Raw genomic sequence first — 16,397 nt, 5'->3', positions numbered from 1 at the left:
GGAGGACTGTGTCGCAGAAGTCGCAGGTCGCCGATCCGGACTTCTTCTGCCAGCCAAGTTCGACAAAATGTCCATCGAGAAGGTATGTCTTCCTCTGGCGTAGTTATCATGCATTATGCGTGCGTGCTCTTTCGCTAGCGAGATTCTGGACTGCTTCTCCCTCTTCTATTGGACCCGCTGCCTTTCGAGCTCTTGTAAATATTTGAACTCTCGCTCTGCGCGTGCCTTCTCAGCTCTTTCTGCCACGTCTTTCTTCTGCTATTCTTCGCATCTTCGTTGCTCTACCACTCGCTGTTTGAAATCTTCGGCTGCGCTCTTGGACGCAGCTAAGGAAGCTGCAACTTTCTGCTTTACCCTTCCTCTATCGGCAGCCTCTTCTTCAGCCTTTCGCTTCGCAGCCAATTCTGCCTCGTATGAAGCTAGATGCTCCTGCGCTTTCTGATCATTTTACCGCAACTGTTGTCTCCACAGGCATCCGGTGCTCCATAGTCGAGACAGGCGCGCAACGGCAGAGGTTTGCAACTAGTCGGCGTTGGAATCGGCGAAAGACAGCTGGTCAAATTAGCGTAGTTTTTGCGCTTGTCAACGCAAGGACAGAAGAAAGGAAGGACACACATCGAGCTACAGTGAAAGCATATGTATGTTGCAGCTCTGTGCACTGGTACAAACGAAAGTATAGGATGCAATCACTCCGCCCTTTGGATTAATGGAGAAATCCACGCTTTTCGATCAGATAACGACCATTCAGATTGCGCACTCGAGTTTGAGCCCCCAAGACCCAAGATCTCCTTTCTCAACAGTGAACTCGATATATTCACCTCTGCATAACCCTCCTCCTCGTACCTGTCAATTTTTTGTTAAAGCTTTTCGCTTTTTAGTAAAGCGGACCCTTTCTTTCTCTTCACTTCCTGCGTCCAGCTTGGCGAAGAGATCGTTGACCAGTGAAGGAAGGCGCCCGGGGTCTCCCGATTCAGGTGCAAACTTTCGCTTGCGCGACTCTGTCCTTTCTGCTTTCAATTTCGAGCCAACCGCTTCAAGGAAAACGAGTGCCGCATCCTTGAGTACCTCATCGCGGCTCTCTTCTCAGATTTGCATAACTTCTTGTTCATAAGCTTGTCATACCTATTCATGTTTGTAAGTCTTCTAAACTGAGGTGGTGAAGCAATAGACAGACTCTCTTGGACTTCGCGTCACTCGCGCCTTCCGAAAGTTTGTCAGGATGATGAATGAGGGCTAGATCCTTGTAGGCTCTCTTGCTTGCTTCCGCAGTGGCGTTGTTGGGCAGGTTCAGCTCAAAGTAATGATCAGTCTCCGTTGGCTCCACTGGTCTTTGCTTGTCCATTGTTGGCGGCTGGATAGAGGTATTGATCAATGCAGAGACTTCGAAGTGGAGTGTGTAAATAGCAGAATCTTGAGTTGGACGTGTCAAAGCCGCGATTGTACGCAGGGTCGCGATAGGGGATTAGGTAAGGTGTAAAGTGTTGAATGTAAGGATTGTTTCTCCCCCAAGAACCCTCTTACAGAAAATCGCTACTGAAGCGCAACCTCTGGACACAAGGTGGAGGTGAGTTCGATGTAAAATTGAGATTTTGCTGAAGTGACAAATGAGTATGCACAGGGACTGTCAATTGGCCAACGCAACTGTATTAAAAAAATTGATCCACGCATTGCACCAAGTCTTGAACTTTATGTTCCTATCCTTACCCTTGGAGCGGATGAAAACCAAACTGACTACGATTGCCAATGTCAACTCCATGCTTCTGCATAGATTTGGCGTAGTCAAGGACACCCTCCTCCCAATTCTTCAACACCTTATCTCTTTTCTCACCTTCAAGAATTCGATCGACGGCCTTGGCAAGCTCCATGGCATCCATTGCCGCTTGGTTCGTGCTAGCTGCGGTATGTGGTCGGAAACCCGCAAGTGCATCACCAATCAGAAGTACACGACTGTCGCCTGGCAATACCGCGACGGGGCTGACAACGTCTGTGATGGCTTGGATGAATGGCACCTCAGTTTTGTTGACTACTTCTGCGAATTGTGGTGGTAGCAGCTCGCTCGCAATCTTCTTCCGTCGTTCCCATAGGCTCTCCTGAATGCCACCAGGTGGAAGAGTGATATGATGTCTCTTGCCGTCTTTGTCCGTCATGAGCTCTATATGCTCAGGTGAGTCTTCTTTGTAGTTGACATACCAGACCCAGTTCAATAGCCGTTTTCCCGGCTCGACAGTGCCATTTGGTCCAGGAATTGTGTACGCAAGGATCTGAATACCCTCGGTGTGGAAGAAAGGGAACTTTTCAACGAATACATCAATTGCTGAGTGTGACACCTGATTCTCTGAAACCGTGCCTCTCCAAGCTACGTAGCCAGCATACTTCCTCTGGATCTTGGGGTCAATGAACCCGCGGATCGTGGAGCTGGGCCCGTCAGCGCCAATAAGCATGTCCGCGTCGATTGTGACTTCGTTCCCTGTCGATGTATTTGCCTTGATTGACAGAGCATTTGCGCCTTTGCAATTGATATCGGCGACCTGGTGGCCGTAATCGTACGTAGTTGTCCCTTCATTCGCCTCTGATGCAGGTGCCTTTGCATATTCGGACTCGACTCCATCGAAATTGGCCCGTAAGAGATGGTACAACAGGTCCCAGCTCGTCATATGTTGCTCTTTGCTCTCGCGATTAATAACATTCCCGCTCTTGTCGAGATACAGCCGCTCGTGGCTGGTAACTGTAAGAGGCGTCTTCGTCCTGTCATGTTTCCTAAAGAATTCCTGTACATCTTGGCTGGCGACCACACCAGCGCCTTGATCATGAAGCAGTGGCGCCGGATATCGCTCAAGGATGCGGATGTTCAGATCTTTCCGTAGGTGCTTCAAAGCTACACCAGCGAAGAGGCCGCCTAGTGAGCCGCCCACGATAGCGATGTTCTTGGGTTGTGCAGGTGCCATTCTGGCGTTATTAAAGTTTGGGACGATGTAACGAAGGTGTGCAGTGATGACTTACCGAACGCTGGTCTGCCAGCCTGCATCTCGCATTTGTTGTCATCATTACAGAATAAGAAGGGCAGGTGCAGGGGTGTCGAAAATCGACGATGACGTCATCATACGCTGAGCTCTAGAAGCGTTGACGCGATCTCTCGCCAAAGCCAACTTTCATGTTAAGCAGTTCGTGCATAATCATGTTCTGAGATGGACTGCAATAATGCTATCTACGCTTTTGAAACCATATCAACTCATCCTTCATCCCATCGCACAGTGCTATACCCATACTCTGGACCACCCCATCTTCACGAATTTCAAACTCGGCCTTCAATTTTCGTCTGCTTCTGTCTAGCAGATCTTTGTATTCAGCAGCGAACTTGTTCTCAGACAGATGATGGAACTCAAGGTCGAAGGGCATGCATCTGTCCGTGCAGTCAGCCTTCAATCTTCCATCGTTGTGCGCAAGCACCAAAGTGCGATAGCCAGCGTTAAAGTAACTGCCAGCAAGCTTGCCCAAGGGTACTGGAAGCGGTGCTGGCGATTCGGGTGGTAACATTTCTGGGTCCTCCTCTTCCTCTTCCTTCTCCTCGTCCGTATGATACTTCCGCCAGTACGCAGGCGAATCTGTACGCTCCTCCTGCGGGACCTTGAGCACATCGTCCATCAACTGATGGAACAAGATCTGCAGGACGTAGAACGCATCATCTGAGTTGCCAAACATGACAACACCCCAGTCCTGCCCCGGCAAAAATCGCATCAAGGCCTTGAACCCATCGAAAGATCCACCGTGGCCGACCACGACATGCCCGCGGTACGATTCAACAATCAGTCCCAGGGCATACAAAGAGTGTCCATAAAGCGGAAGCACGTCGTTGCTCTCATACGGAACAATGATTCGCCCCTTGATCATCTCTTTGTGAGCCTCCTCTGACAACGGACAAGAGCGCTGGACAAGCGCCCGCACCCATTTTGCGTAGTCGCCGACACTGCTGAAGACGCATCCTGCACCCTGCCCTTCAGGCTGTACGTACGATGGAATAGTGAAATACTCTTTGTTCTCTTTGTCCCAATGATAGCCCATCGCCAAACGATCTTTCGCATTTCCGGCTTCGACACCGGTGATATCCTGGTAGGTGTTCGACATGCCGAGCGGCTCCCAGATCCTCTTCCTCACGAATTCGCTGTACGACTCGCCCGTGACGGTCTCAATGAGATGCGTAGCAACCGTATACATAATGTTGCTATACTGGTAGTCAGTTCGCAACGGCTTATTGAATGGCAAATCCCTCAATTTCCGCGTCACAGATTTTGCAGTGTCTGGCTGCACAGCCTTTTGGCCGAAGAGCGCATTATCGTGTCCTGGAACCCCAGTCCGGTGGCTGAGGATATCCTCAATGGTGACGTTGGCTGTAAGATACGGGTCTGGGAGACCGAAGTCGTCAGGCAACAGCTTGGAGACTGGTGTCCGCCATTGCACGTCTGGATACGCTTCATCATCGACGAGCAGCGCGACGCATGCTGCAGTGAAAGATTTGGAAGTGCTTGCACAGTCGAAGAGCGTATCTTCGGTGCATAATTCGCCGTTGAGATGAGCTACGCCGTAACCCTAGAGTTCTGTGAGCGTGCCTCAAGATTGAACAAGGAACAGTAAGCACATTTGCATGAATCTGGTCGCCTTGTACAACCGCAATTCCGAGTCCTGGTACATTCCATTCATCGATGGTTTTCCGAACGTGTTCATCGAAAGCAGAAGTTGCATACGACATGATCATTAATCTGCAATCTTGGAGGTGGGTGAACTGTGTGGGATGGAAGAGATAAAGATGCGAAATTGTGGTTACGTGGAGTTATGCACACAAAACGCGCTCTTGGTTAGCAGAAGCTCGTATAGGTATAAGGGCGGCTGCACGTCTTACTAAGACCTCAAAGTAGGCTACTACCTGAACTGGTAATCCGGAAGTTCGAATATGACGCTAAAGTTACAACACAGAATAGATCTCAACAAGTCGACTCACAGTGAGTCGCCGCTCAAGCTCCAACAGTTACACCATTAGGCATCTCGAGCCCAATCGGCAGACCGGAAATGAATGGTGCGAGGAACTTCTCGCCTCTGATCTGAGTCAACTTCTCTTCGACGTCCTTGTACATGTCGTATGCGTTCATCTCCTCGATCGTTAGCTTCTCCTTCTCATTCGCAACTTTGTATGTTGAGCAATTATCCTTGTTCGCCGAGAATCCAATGCGCTCGTTGATGTTGTAGGCCGCTTTCGCAGCAGCAGCCTGGACGCGTGTGGCACGCGGTAATCGGACCTTCTCGTAGGTCTCGAGAGCTTCGTGTACATCGCCTTGGAAGTAGGACTTGTTGAAGATGATCCCGAGGGCAGCGGCGTCTTCGATGGCCATGCATGCACCTTGACTTTGATGAGGCATCATCTGCGTGTGTTAGTTGAGAGCAGTCAAAAGAGCTTGTAGTACAAACCGGGTGACCTGCGTCGCCCAACAAGCAGACGTTTCCTTTCTGGATGTACGGGTAGGGCTCATGGACCCACAACCTCCAAGGTTGTACCTCGATACCAATCTCGAGATGTGCTTTGACCTGCGCGTCCAGTTCCGGATAAGGAGCGAGCAATTCTTCAACTGGTAGGTCTTCCGTGCCCCATGCCTGTGTCGTGTAGTCGCCCTTCTCGCGTGGGAAGAAGCAGTAGTATGAAAGCAGCTTGCCACCATTGCAAGGGGAGAGGACAATCTTGTCCCACTTGCCTTCCTGGCCGCCCCAGTACTCCAAAGCAGCATTTTGTGAATAGTCGACGAGGCCAAGCTTGACGGCTTGGTCGGTGTTAACGTTGGCGTGTAGACAGCTCGAATCAGCGGGACGCTTAGCTGGGTGTATCCCGATAATGCCACGCACAGCTGAGCCAATACCATCTGCTCCTACAAGCAGGTCGTGTTTTGCATGTACGCCGTTCTTAAATGTGACCGTGCCTGCTTTGAGATCGATGCTTTCACACTGGATTCTAATCAGCCGACTATCATGATGCGAAATATCGAGCACTTACAGCGTGGTTAAGAAGCAGCTTCGCAGGAGTACCCTCTCCTTCCTCTTGCAGAGCGCAGTCTTTCAGCATCTTGTGCATGTACTGGCGATGAAACATATTGTACACGTATCCCCATTTCTCTTCATAGTCCTCAAGGTCGAACGTAGACACTGGCTCGCCGCTCTTCCAGTCGCGGTTGATGAGCTTCTTCAAGACCACAGGGTCACCTTTCGCAACATCAACTCCCCACTCATGCAGCCATCTTGTACCGTTTGCTGCGCAAGAAACCGATGCGCCGACCTCACCGGCAAAATCGTGCTTCTCATAGATAGTGACGTTGTGCCCGGCACGGCGGAGGGCGATGCCTACTGACATGCCGCCTATCCCGCCACCAATCACACCAACATCGAGTTGTCGCCAGCCTTGCGTCATGATATCCGTTCCGTAGGAGTAGAAATGAGATTCAGTAGATTCAAAGTCGAAAGATCGATGTGTTGGCCGCGGTTCGTCAGGCTCAGGGTATGCGGCAGATGTATGGGCGGTGATGACCACATCACAACTGCGCCAGCCGTTCTTCAAATATATCACCAGGCCGCATGCTTCTTGCGCTGATCCGCGTTATCGTGAGGACGCCGTCAACTCCATCGGTAATACGCAACGTATCGGAAGGCAACGCCAATGACCCACGACCGGCAGGTAACGACCCATACGAACATTTTGACGTTTATCCGCACGCTGATTGGAATGTTAAGCATCATATTGCGGGGGCATTACCCGCTTGTTGTGGTGGAGGGGTGACGGAAGGAGCGGAAGCAACGTCGGAAGGTTGATAAAGTTCGCTGAACTCACTAGCGCCACAGTGCTTCTTCCGTCGGAAGGTGCAAGGTTATCACCAGAACACCAGTATCCAAGTTCTTTCTTTGTTTCGATGGACTTGCTATGCTAGTTTTCATGAGATGCTGGGACTGCGATTCGAGATTGTTAAGAATAAGTTAACATGTTCTTTCCTGTCGCACACAAAACTCTTTCCTTCCTCAGATTGGAAGAGTGGCGTTCGCAGGCAGACACGGCCCTCTCGCCTGCTCGATGCGTGCAGTAGCATTGACAACCAAGTTCGCGAGAGGACTCGTTCCACACTTCAAGCCCAGAACAAAAGCCTGGCTGTGCTGTCAAGATGTTAGCCAAGTCAAAGCGTCAGAGTATGCTATTCACATACCACATCTGCCAGGAACGGAGCCGTGTGCGTATGGTCCATCGGATAGTTCGCATCGACAACAGTCTTCCCGAGCAACCTTTGTGCTTGAGCAGCATAGCCTCCGTGCTGCACGAAGAATACGTTGGAAGCTGGGCCACCGAGTTCGAGAGTAGCCAGCCTGTTCGATCAGTATCAACATGGTTCAGATGGCACGTATACTTACTGGCTGTAGTATGCGAATATTGGAGATCTGTACGAGTAGTTTCCCGACTCCCAGACGTTTGTCGGCAGCTGCTCAGCAATAACCACACCCGCTGCTCCCAGGTCAAGGAACTTGCGAGCCGTTGCTTTTACATATGTTGGGAAGGTCTGGACGACCTCTGTGGCGTTGCTGTCAAGTCAGTCAAGACATTCAAGAGCCTAGATCAATTTTAACTCACTTGAAGACCACAGTGCAAGTCTGATTTCCTGCGCCAGGACAATCTGCCCTGCCTTTATCACCGGTTGTGCTGGTTGACCCATTCTGAGGCGCACCAGCATCGTTGATACCGAACTCGATGACCACCCAGTCACCTGGCTGGAGTGCTTGCGCGATCTTATCGAAGCGACCTTCGCGGGTGAACTAAGCATAGTCAGTGGATCCCATGCATTGAAATAGTACGGATGGAGCCGCATACCGATCGCGCTGATCTACCAGCATACGCAGAGTTGTTCACAACCGCTTGGTCACCGAAAGAGTATTTGAGGTACTGTCCCCAGCCTTCTGTACCGTTGTGTCCGCCATCAGGAGCTGTCGTCGAATCGCCCGCTAGCCAGATTGTCGATACTTTTGCCGAGACAACGATGGCAGTGCTCAACAAACACGCGAGCATTGACTGAAGCTTCATCGTGCAGTTCGGCTAAGTGATATGACGAGAGAAGATGCAGGAACCCGTAGACCTAGTGGACTGGTAGAAGCAACGCCCAATGTTCCCTGCCAAGTGTTCAGTACTTATAATGATCCATGCTATCGCTAACCTGACACTTCTTTGAATTTAGCCATAATGCAAAGTGGTGATGCGGAGCCCCGCAAAGTCCGGGGTGGATGCGCGTTCGCTCGTCGGGTAAATAGGTACCGAAGAGGCACAGATCTTCCTACCACTAGTCTACCAACTTTTCGAAAGGAACTTGGAATCATCGAATCTTCATTCTTCGTCGTGATCTATTCACTAAGCTGGCGGAACGTCGCAGTACTTATGGGGTATATATATGAGAAGAAAGCAAAAGAGAAAGAAGAGCAAGGCCTACTCTGAGGACTTGTTTTCAGCAAGTATGCCGCCGAAAGGAATGGAGCATAGCAGTATCGCGACTGCACAGATCCTCCATATACGCCTAGCCATTAGGTTTCTGCGTCTGCGTTTCTGACTTCCGCTTGCTTTCAAAGCCAGTCACACGTTATCGCTCGTAAAGCTCGAGCAGGGAAGCCACGTGTGTAGAACATTTGTTTTGTGCCTCCACAAGGCTTGACGAATCATCCTATCTTCGCATGCCGAACTCAATATCCGTCTTACGTCCGGGCTTGATGTTGGGGTCGTACCAGGTAAGGCAGACGGCGAGAGTAGCGATCATCATGAGACAGTCGTAGATGTAAAGCGGCCACTCGTGTTGGAGAAGGTAAGCCTCCTAGATCAGGTTAGCTCTGATGTACAGTTACATGACGGCTGAAGAAGCTTACCTTGCCCATAGCGTACTCGACGACACGGCACATGTTACGGATGGTGATGAAGGCACTCGCAGCGTAAAGGAAGCGCACCATCTTCTGCCACGGAATATCGGCGGAGGCAGCTGTAGGCCTGGATTCCAGCCTGCGCTGCCATGTACCCGCAATAACGACGAAGAACAAGAAGATCAGGATCTGCAGGATCAGACCACCGAGGATGATGTTCTCGCCCATCTTGACGCCGTCCTTGTCTTTAGCTTGCACCAGCATACCAGCACCACCGCTCTGGATGAAGAAGCAAAAGACATCTCCAATAACGAAAATTTTGGTAATCCAGTTGGCGCGTACGATCGAGTAGGATGCGGAGTCGGTACGCATAATCAAGCGTCCAAGAATCATGTATATGGAGGCAGCGAACAAGATCGGAGCGATTAGGATAAGGACGGATTGAATGATGTAAGGCGTCTTGGTGACAGTGTCATTGTGTGCTGCTGCTCTCGCGGCGTACCCAATGGTCTCGAACTAAGAAGGAAGTTAGTGGAAGTTGTTTGGGATCTTAGCGCGTGACATACCAAAGCACCGATGACGAAGGGTATGCAGAACCATGTGCGGTTCTTGATGAGTCGGAAGACATGGGCGCATGTGAGGAGAGCAAAGACAATAGCAGCAATCACTCCGCCAACAACAGAAGGTGTGTATGGCCAGAGGACATATTCCGGCTTCGATGTGTCCGCCATGGTCGATCTGGAGTGGGCTCTGGGGTGATAGCTTGGTCGGACAGGCTTCGGCTCGGCGTTGTTATGTGAGACCGGATATATCTGTTCCTGTTGTGTGTCGATTGATGGTCAAGAAAGGAGTTCAAGTTGTGGTCGTAGAGGATGTCAAGTGGAGCTGAAGTCACGAACGTCTTGTGGGAAGAAAGACCTTATGTATAGCAGTAAGGGGAACGCAGGCTCGCATGCGTAATCGTACACCTTCAGCCTACGAGCGGGAGCTAAGGAATACGCGTATCATTCGATCGAGCTAGTGTATTGCCTATTCAGGAATACGCGTACTCGCTTGCGTATCCGCAAGCGGCAAGCAGGGATCTGCCGAGCGTTTGCAAAACACTGAAGTTTCGCATTGCTGGAAAATGTATCCTTGTCAAACTCATTTGAAGTATGGTTCGCTGGTGGCAGCTTTGTTGAAGAACTCTGTGCGTCCTTCATGCTGGTGTGTTGTGAAAGAAAGTTGCTGCGACCGGGTGCTGTTACAAGTCAGTACCCCCAACTTCGAGTCCTAACTAGGTCTAGGTCAGGCCGAACTCACATCTGCTGATTATACGTAGCTGCTGCTTCGATTTTGGAGACCCTCGCAAGCAACTCCAAAACTGTGATAGTTCCTGCAGTATCGATGTCCTTTCCGGCAATGGATACCCTCTTCAGACGAAGGTCTTTGGCCACACACTGCACTGCGCCGCGTTCTTCGTCTCGGATACGGGACATGGTTTGATATTGTCAGTATTGGGCTCCTTCATCCTGGTGTGAGGACGTTCTGACCACCTCGAAGCTGTGCCTTTGGCCAGTCCAACCAGCCACTCCACTCCCCGGGTATCAGAGCTTCTGCAACGCGGAGTATCTGCTCAGCGACACCAGCCAAGTACCAGTACCTGTTGCTACTCTTTTTTAGCAGAACGGCATAGTGCGCATAGATGATCAGTGAGCCCGGTTGTCGTTCTGACAGCAGTTCGACGTATCGATCAGTGACGAAGTGGATCCAGATCTTGAGAAGTGCATCAGAAGGCGGTTCATGTGACTTCTCTGCAGCCGCAAAAGTCAAGACGAGGATGTGAATTGCATAGCCGTAGGTATCGACAATGTCTGGGGGGTAAAGGTGATGTACAGCCTCAGCGAATTTGCGTAGCTGCACAAGCTCGGTCTCTTCCGGTGGCTCTTGTGTGAGCCAGTTAATGCCTTGGACATCATTGGGAATTAGCTTCTCCAATACGGAGGCTTTCATCGCGCTGTAGAAGCTGGAAACCATTGGTCGAACTCTCCTAGTTAAAAAGAAGTTGGAGAGGAGGCTGTCGAAAGCGTGGTCCACATCGTGGTTGGAGTCGATAGAGCTGGCACAGGAATATGGGAACAAAGCTCCTGCAAACATGAGAACAGCTTTGAAGTTACTTTCATCGATATCGCGCACGGTGGCCTGGAAGCTTGCGAGAGCAGCGTCGTGGTGTCTGCTTCCTACAAGCGCGTACTCGATAGCTTCCGTACTAGACTCTTGCAGTCGGCTGAGGTGAAGTGCGGCGAGAGCGAGCAACACATGAAGGAGGAAAGGATACTTGAAGGCAGTCTGCGGTACTATTGTGGCGTACACTCCATGGGCTTCCGGATCGGCTCCAAGCGTTTGAGCGGTGACAGTCGTGAAGTGGTGCAGAAGACGCAGTTGAAGAACGTTGAGGGCTGTAGGGTCATGAGCCGGTGTGATGGGTAGGTCTGGCACAGCTGGTTCGAACAGCCCACCTTCTGTCGATGAAGGTGTGTAGGCCGAAGTAACAGGCAAAGGTGACCCTGTTGAACCTTCTCGACTCTTCGTTGTTCGATACTCGCACAGCGTGCCTTGCTTCACGCAGTTTGCGCAGTTCGGTTGCTGTTCATCGCACTGTGATGATCAGCCTTGCCAATATACGGGCGCCATGATCGGAGCAGTCGCACCTTGACATGACGGGCTTTGCAAGGAAGACAGCCGTTCCTTGACTTCTTGTGTGGCTTGCGCGTTTTGACCCTCTCCATTGTGGCGTTGTCACAGCACAGTCATGATCACTTCTCAGTGTGATGATCACGATAGAGGATTGGTTCGAGCTTGCGCGAACAAGTGCCCTGGAGGAACGAGCCGGTGCCGGCGCTAGTCATGCGTCATTGCCGATCCTGCACTGCCGACTTTTCCCCGGATGCGAACAATCTTCGCATTCCGCAGATATATACTGTAGTGCTCTATGTATGCCCTAAAATCCCACGAACGTGCTCTCATCCCCTGGCTTTGAATGCTATGCCACTAAGGACAACGCAACCTGCGGGGAATCGAATTTGCTGTCCAATGTCAAACATCAAATGGAAGCAGCTGTTGAGTGTTGCTATATTGAAATTCGAAACACACGTAGGGTGGTACTCAGGCAAGGTGTTCGTTTTCTCGAAAGATTGTTCTGAGGGTTTAGCGTGACTCTCACTGTGTGTAGAGTGGCGGCTAACAGGGTGCACAGGAATGTATGTATAAGTACACCGAGCACTCTCTCGTCCCACTTGACTTCTTCAGTTCTGTCTGCTTAGTACCCTCATCACATAAAGTCGTGATTCAACAGCTCAGTCTTGCGCTTCAAGATCAATGACTTTTCATTTTGCACTCGTTACTCGTAACATGTTTACAACTTCGACGACAGCTTCGCGCTCTTCTGAGCAGTGTGTGTCGCGATAAGATCCATCAGCGCCGGGCTCAGTACGTCATACGACTCAAGGCCCTCCTTCTTGAACTTCTGGCGGATCTCATCCATTCCCTTAGGATCGAATCCCTGCTCGATAATACTGGAAACGAAGGCCGCAAATTGAGGTTCTTGCCACCCCTTGGAGTCGCTCAGCTCTGTGTGCACGAAGTCCAGGCCCTTGAAGGGATGGTCGTTGATGATGTGGCCGTACATGTGCACACCACACTCTTTGCATGCATTGCGCTGGATGGCCGCGGTCTCGTCGACAATGTGGATTTTGTTGGCGTTGGCGGTTACGTTGACTTCGTCTGCGGGAAGGACGCCGACGACGGAAAAGAGTGCGCCGGAAGGCTTCCAGCACTTTGAGCAGCCGCAAGCGTGGTTGTGAGCGACGTTGGATCCGAGGGTCACTTCGACCTTGTTGTTTGGGCAGTGGCAGTACAGCTTTCCGCCGGTTATGTTTGCATCGCCTTTCTGGATGCCGGAGTCCACAGAAGGATGGAGTGAAGGTGCCATGGTGAGTGAGAATGGAAGGTAGTTACTGATATTCTTCAGGTTGTTTTTCAAGGTGGTAGAGATCAAATTCATGTTAACATGATGAGGGCTGCGAAGCCGCAATATATACGCCTGCGGTTCCGCATGCGGAATTGCGTTACGCTCCCCTCACCGGGAGTATCCACTCAAAGAGTACCGGTCCAATTGCAGACAAGGAGAGCAGTACGAAGAGCTTGGAGAATGGCGCAATTCCCCGGATGGACCTGGAGGTTGCGGTCCGAGAAAGATGTGGAAATGATAAGTGTGTTTGAATTCCGTATCCGGACAGAAAACCCCACGTTGCGACGCGGAGCCGCCCTGGAAACGCGCGAAACGTTGTGAGCTGTCAACTTATGAGCGCGCAACTTCTCGTGGATGCTCCCTCAATTTTTCTCTTTTGTATTCGCGTGTTCACAGCAGAAAGATGGCATTAGAGGTGTCCTAGCCATCGGACGCAGATCCGAAGCTTCTATGGTTTGGTACGAGAGAGACGGGAGACGCGCTACGGATAAGGACCCGATTGCCTGATCAGTGCAGCAATCCCCACAAACATTTCCAGGATGTGAATCTCACCCTGTCCCAGAGAGCGCTATTCAGAAGATACAAGATACGATGTGCTTCCTAGCACTCCAGATGACCCTGATTGAAGAGCGCTCAGTCGACAACAAGATCTAAGAAAATCCAAAACACGCCCAATCTTCAGTATGCGTAAGCGACCTGGTGATCGCCCTCGGTACGCCTCATCTTACGGTTCTGTGCAATGAGCCAGAAGCGCATGATCCAAACACAGGCAATGTTTTCAGCAGCGAACGCGATCATCGATGAAAGCCGATGTTGTATTTTGGTCCATCGCTCTTAGGCCACAGATATGCGCAGTAGATGTACGCTGCGCTTGGCCGTAACGTTGACCAAACTGTATGCCACAGCCTTCTTCTCTTGAGTCTGGGATAGTGTGGCGTTGACCCAGCCCAAGAGGACCGAGCCGACAGAGTAAGCACCCGTGGCATACAAGAAGGTCGCTGTGTAACGAATCGCGGTGTTCATGGAGGCCACGGACGTATCAAAACTAACGACTGCTAGTCCGAGACCACCGGTGATATGCCAGGAACGCTCGTTGAAGTGACCGGAGCTCCATGCGAAGGGGATACCGAGTATGTCACGTACGAAATACGGCGGCGCAGTGAGGACGGGTGCTGTAGTGTGAGACTTGAAGCCAAGGCTAGCAGAGACTGTCAGCGAACGAAAAACATTCGAGGAAGAGCAGTCCTTACCTTGCGATGATCGTAGGGAAGAAGTTATTGAATGTCACGGCGGAGTTGTGCAGGTTCTGCATGAGGCAAAACAGCCAAGTCCTTGGGTCGGCACACACTTGCTTGAAGCCTTCCCAGGCTGTACCACGTTCTTTGACGCCAACAGTGTCGCGGCGGATGCGGGCAACGGCGAGATCGCGCTCCTCCTGAGTACGCCAGCGGGTTATCGATGGGCTTGTAGCGAGATCATCACATCAATTCTTGGATAATCAGGGGGGAAGGAACGCACTTGTCAAGAAGTAGTCAGAAGCCGAAGAGAGCGACGCCAAAAGTAACGGCCCCTCGATGATGAAAAGCCATCTCCACTGCAACGAGGTTAACAAATTCCTTTCATTGACCAGTGAGGAGAACTCACTCCAGCGATGCCATGAGCACCGTCAAGGGTCGCAAAATTGCAGCTGCAATCAGGCCAGAGCAGGCGGTACTCACAACCGGACCAGTGTTAGCCACACGATACGGGTGGCAAGCTCCTTGCATGTGTAGAAGATAGACATAATGTAAAGAGCACCAGGATAGTATGGAGCTTCGACAAAGCCGAGCCTGATGGGTGAATTCGGTCAGCTGCTGTCCTCAGACCTGTCCTCAGACCTGTCCTCAGACCTGTCCTCAGACCTGAGCCTCTGTTAGGCTGTGCTTACATGAATCGAGTAGCCACGAGACCACCGTGGTTCTGAACAAGTTTGGTACATGCTGATACCGTAGCCCATCCAATCATGCAGGCTAATGGATAGATGGAAGGTCTTATCTTTGTCAAGAACATGTTTGAGGGAACCGACACTTGTCAGATCGCTTTAGCTCGACGAGCAGAACGTGTCGTACCTTGCATGAGCAGATAACCAACAAAAAGAATGCTAATAGCTCTATTGTACCATACCCTTCAGGTTCAGGTCTTCTTCGAGTGTTATCAATCGAGCTTGCGGCAAGGCATTGCGATCGAGTTAGTTTAGGAAGTACATCGCCCATAGAATTGGCTGATGGGCGTGAGCAATTACACTATCATATGCCGCATCGAACCTACCATAATTCGGATATTGAGCTTGGGTACAAGAGCAATTTCAGTGGGATCGGTCTTCTTCGTGGCGCCAGAGTAGTAACCAGTTTCCATGGCAGCAAGACCTTGTCTGTTAGACAGTGACGCTACCTCGACACGCTCATCGAGAGCGCTGATGTCTTTCTCGTCATAACTCATTCTACAATGTGTGAGGAGTAACAGGTAAAAGCTGGTAATGAAGTACAGGGTATAGTTGAGCGACCCGCAAGAGAAGATGATGATTTAATGTTTGCCCCACCAATGATGCGCAGATCGTCGCTTTTCAACTTCGACTTTTGACAACAGTCATTTTTGGGGTTACGGAGATAGTGATCCTGGGGTATGGGATGATGGCACGCGCTGCAACGGTTTCGGCGTAGGCCAATTCAGGCCCGACTCTTCCTCCGGTACAGCGAAATTACCCCTGGGCCTGGGGTCGGAACATTAACAAGTTCATCGAGTAATCCGTCCTCAACAGCAATTTCGACGCCACAATCAGTATTGCAAAATCATTGCGGGTTTGTTCGGGCGGATGCAGGACGCAGAGATAGTTAAATCAATGGCAGCAAGCCACTACAACCTGTAACGGGGGAGTCGGAAGCCATAGTTCAATCGAATTTTGGTATGAAATTGGAGAGGCTACCAAAGTCGCCAAACTGGTTGAGACTCACCAGCTCGGTTGTGCTCCATATGTCCACTTGTGCGTCTGGAGCGGAAGCCTCTCGTTTCGGGGCCGTCCCGAGGCCAGGATTTATACTGATGGTAGTGAAGCCATGCTCGAGCGCCTGGTAGCTATCCAAAGCGCCTTGCAGCCTCAATAAGGTTCTGCAAGACTTAAGAGGGGGGGGGGGGTTCTTCCCCTGTAGGACCTCTGTCATACGCAGGTGCAAGCCCCTCCAGCAGATTAACATATGATACAACGTGTCCCGGCTCTGTTTGTGCGTGTCATTTAGGTATTGGCCTCGACAGGCGCATGACACTGATTGAAGACCTAGAGTAGGCCACACTGAAAGATGATGCTGGGCCCACGTGGGGACAGAATACTGACTTTTTGGTCCAAAGGATCGTCATCTAGCAGCTCGATAATCGTTACAGACGAGAACACCTACCTTTCGAGTCTATCCTGGAATTGCGGTGTCGACCGGTCGAATGTCAA

General features: G+C 50.9%; 8 protein-coding genes across 8 annotated transcripts; all 8 read right to left on the bottom strand.

Annotated features, from left to right (window-relative positions):
* Nucleotides 1–1,691: 1,691 nt before the first annotated feature.
* On the bottom strand, nucleotides 1,692–3,038 carry BU25DRAFT_415873 (FAD/NAD(P)-binding domain-containing protein). Its single transcript, XM_033707637.1, has one exon. The coding sequence runs from the start codon at nucleotides 2,943–2,945 to the stop codon at nucleotides 1,701–1,703; it is 1,245 nt and encodes a 414-aa protein (XP_033555883.1). The 5' UTR covers nucleotides 2,946–3,038; the 3' UTR covers nucleotides 1,692–1,700.
* A 150-nt stretch (nucleotides 3,039–3,188) lies between these two features.
* On the bottom strand, nucleotides 3,189–4,815 carry BU25DRAFT_403984 (beta-lactamase/transpeptidase-like protein). Its single transcript, XM_033705105.1, has 2 exons — nucleotides 4,634–4,815; nucleotides 3,189–4,584 (listed from the first exon to the last, which is right to left on the bottom strand). The coding sequence occupies exons 1-2, from the start codon at nucleotides 4,748–4,750 to the stop codon at nucleotides 3,202–3,204; spliced, it is 1,500 nt and encodes a 499-aa protein (XP_033555882.1). The 5' UTR covers nucleotides 4,751–4,815; the 3' UTR covers nucleotides 3,189–3,201.
* A 114-nt stretch (nucleotides 4,816–4,929) lies between these two features.
* BU25DRAFT_379130 (FAD/NAD(P)-binding domain-containing protein) lies at nucleotides 4,930–6,799 on the bottom strand. The gene is made up of 3 exons (XM_033704188.1): nucleotides 6,035–6,799; nucleotides 5,458–5,985; nucleotides 4,930–5,411 (listed from the first exon to the last, which is right to left on the bottom strand). Exons 1-3 carry the CDS (start codon nucleotides 6,443–6,445, stop codon nucleotides 5,007–5,009), a joined length of 1,344 nt encoding a protein of 447 aa, XP_033555881.1. The 5' UTR covers nucleotides 6,446–6,799; the 3' UTR covers nucleotides 4,930–5,006.
* A 248-nt stretch (nucleotides 6,800–7,047) lies between these two features.
* Nucleotides 7,048–8,095, bottom strand: BU25DRAFT_482392 (carbohydrate esterase family 12 protein; the record flags this gene model as incomplete). Its single annotated transcript, XM_033711131.1, has 5 exons — nucleotides 7,048–7,179; nucleotides 7,230–7,386; nucleotides 7,432–7,599; nucleotides 7,649–7,830; nucleotides 7,886–8,095. 5 exons carry the CDS (start codon nucleotides 8,093–8,095, stop codon nucleotides 7,048–7,050), a joined length of 849 nt encoding a protein of 282 aa, XP_033555880.1.
* A 572-nt stretch (nucleotides 8,096–8,667) lies between these two features.
* On the bottom strand, nucleotides 8,668–9,850 carry BU25DRAFT_232490 (RTA1 like protein). The gene is made up of 3 exons (XM_033701436.1): nucleotides 9,480–9,850; nucleotides 8,923–9,429; nucleotides 8,668–8,870 (listed from the first exon to the last, which is right to left on the bottom strand). Exons 1-3 carry the CDS (start codon nucleotides 9,642–9,644, stop codon nucleotides 8,724–8,726), a joined length of 819 nt encoding a protein of 272 aa, XP_033555879.1. The 5' UTR covers nucleotides 9,645–9,850; the 3' UTR covers nucleotides 8,668–8,723.
* A 569-nt stretch (nucleotides 9,851–10,419) lies between these two features.
* On the bottom strand, nucleotides 10,420–11,681 carry BU25DRAFT_463464 (uncharacterized protein; the record flags this gene model as incomplete). The annotated part of the gene is made up of 2 exons (XM_033710606.1): nucleotides 10,420–11,550; nucleotides 11,604–11,681. 2 exons carry the CDS (start codon nucleotides 11,679–11,681, stop codon nucleotides 10,420–10,422), a joined length of 1,209 nt encoding a protein of 402 aa, XP_033555878.1.
* A 626-nt stretch (nucleotides 11,682–12,307) lies between these two features.
* BU25DRAFT_435337 (putative glutathione-dependent formaldehyde-activating enzyme) lies at nucleotides 12,308–12,883 on the bottom strand (the record flags this gene model as incomplete). The annotated part of the gene is made up of 1 exon (XM_033708909.1): nucleotides 12,308–12,883. One exon carries the CDS (start codon nucleotides 12,881–12,883, stop codon nucleotides 12,308–12,310), a length of 576 nt encoding a protein of 191 aa, XP_033555877.1.
* A 717-nt stretch (nucleotides 12,884–13,600) lies between these two features.
* On the bottom strand, nucleotides 13,601–15,316 carry BU25DRAFT_435336 (MFS general substrate transporter; the record flags this gene model as incomplete). The annotated part of the gene is made up of 8 exons (XM_033708908.1): nucleotides 13,601–13,753; nucleotides 13,787–14,120; nucleotides 14,173–14,385; nucleotides 14,641–14,751; nucleotides 14,850–14,988; nucleotides 15,031–15,086; nucleotides 15,166–15,182; nucleotides 15,230–15,316. 8 exons carry the CDS (start codon nucleotides 15,314–15,316, stop codon nucleotides 13,601–13,603), a joined length of 1,110 nt encoding a protein of 369 aa, XP_033555876.1.
* Nucleotides 15,317–16,397: the final 1,081 nt, after the last annotated feature.

The sequence above is a fragment of the Macroventuria anomochaeta genome (assembly GCF_010093625.1).
Source record: "Macroventuria anomochaeta strain CBS 525.71 unplaced genomic scaffold BU25scaffold_52, whole genome shotgun sequence".
Lineage (NCBI taxonomy): Eukaryota > Fungi > Ascomycota > Dothideomycetes > Pleosporales > Didymellaceae > Macroventuria > Macroventuria anomochaeta.
Note: the sequence above shows the minus strand (reverse complement) of the source record. Positions and strands in the feature narration are given on the sequence as shown.

Coding starts and splice junctions, on each gene's coding strand:
- BU25DRAFT_415873 (XM_033707637.1), bottom strand. CDS start 2,945: ATGGCACCTGCACAACCCAAGAACATCGCTATCGTGGGCGGCTCACTA.
- BU25DRAFT_403984 (XM_033705105.1), bottom strand. CDS start 4,750: ATGATCATGTCGTATGCAACTTCTGCTTTCGATGAACACGTTCGGAAA. Junction 4,585..4,633: donor GCGACCAGATTCATGCAAAT/GTGCTTACTGTT, acceptor ACAGAACTCTAG/GGTTACGGCGTAGCTCATCT.
- BU25DRAFT_379130 (XM_033704188.1), bottom strand. CDS start 6,445: ATGACGCAAGGCTGGCGACAACTCGATGTTGGTGTGATTGGTGGCGGG. Junction 5,986..6,034: donor AGCTGCTTCTTAACCACGCT/GTAAGTGCTCGA, acceptor ATTAGAATCCAG/TGTGAAAGCATCGATCTCAA. Junction 5,412..5,457: donor TGGGCGACGCAGGTCACCCG/GTTTGTACTACA, acceptor TAACACACGCAG/ATGATGCCTCATCAAAGTCA.
- BU25DRAFT_232490 (XM_033701436.1), bottom strand. CDS start 9,644: ATGGCGGACACATCGAAGCCGGAATATGTCCTCTGGCCATACACACCT. Junction 9,430..9,479: donor CCTTCGTCATCGGTGCTTTG/GTATGTCACGCG, acceptor CTTCCTTCTTAG/TTCGAGACCATTGGGTACGC. Junction 8,871..8,922: donor TCGAGTACGCTATGGGCAAG/GTAAGCTTCTTC, acceptor AACCTGATCTAG/GAGGCTTACCTTCTCCAACA.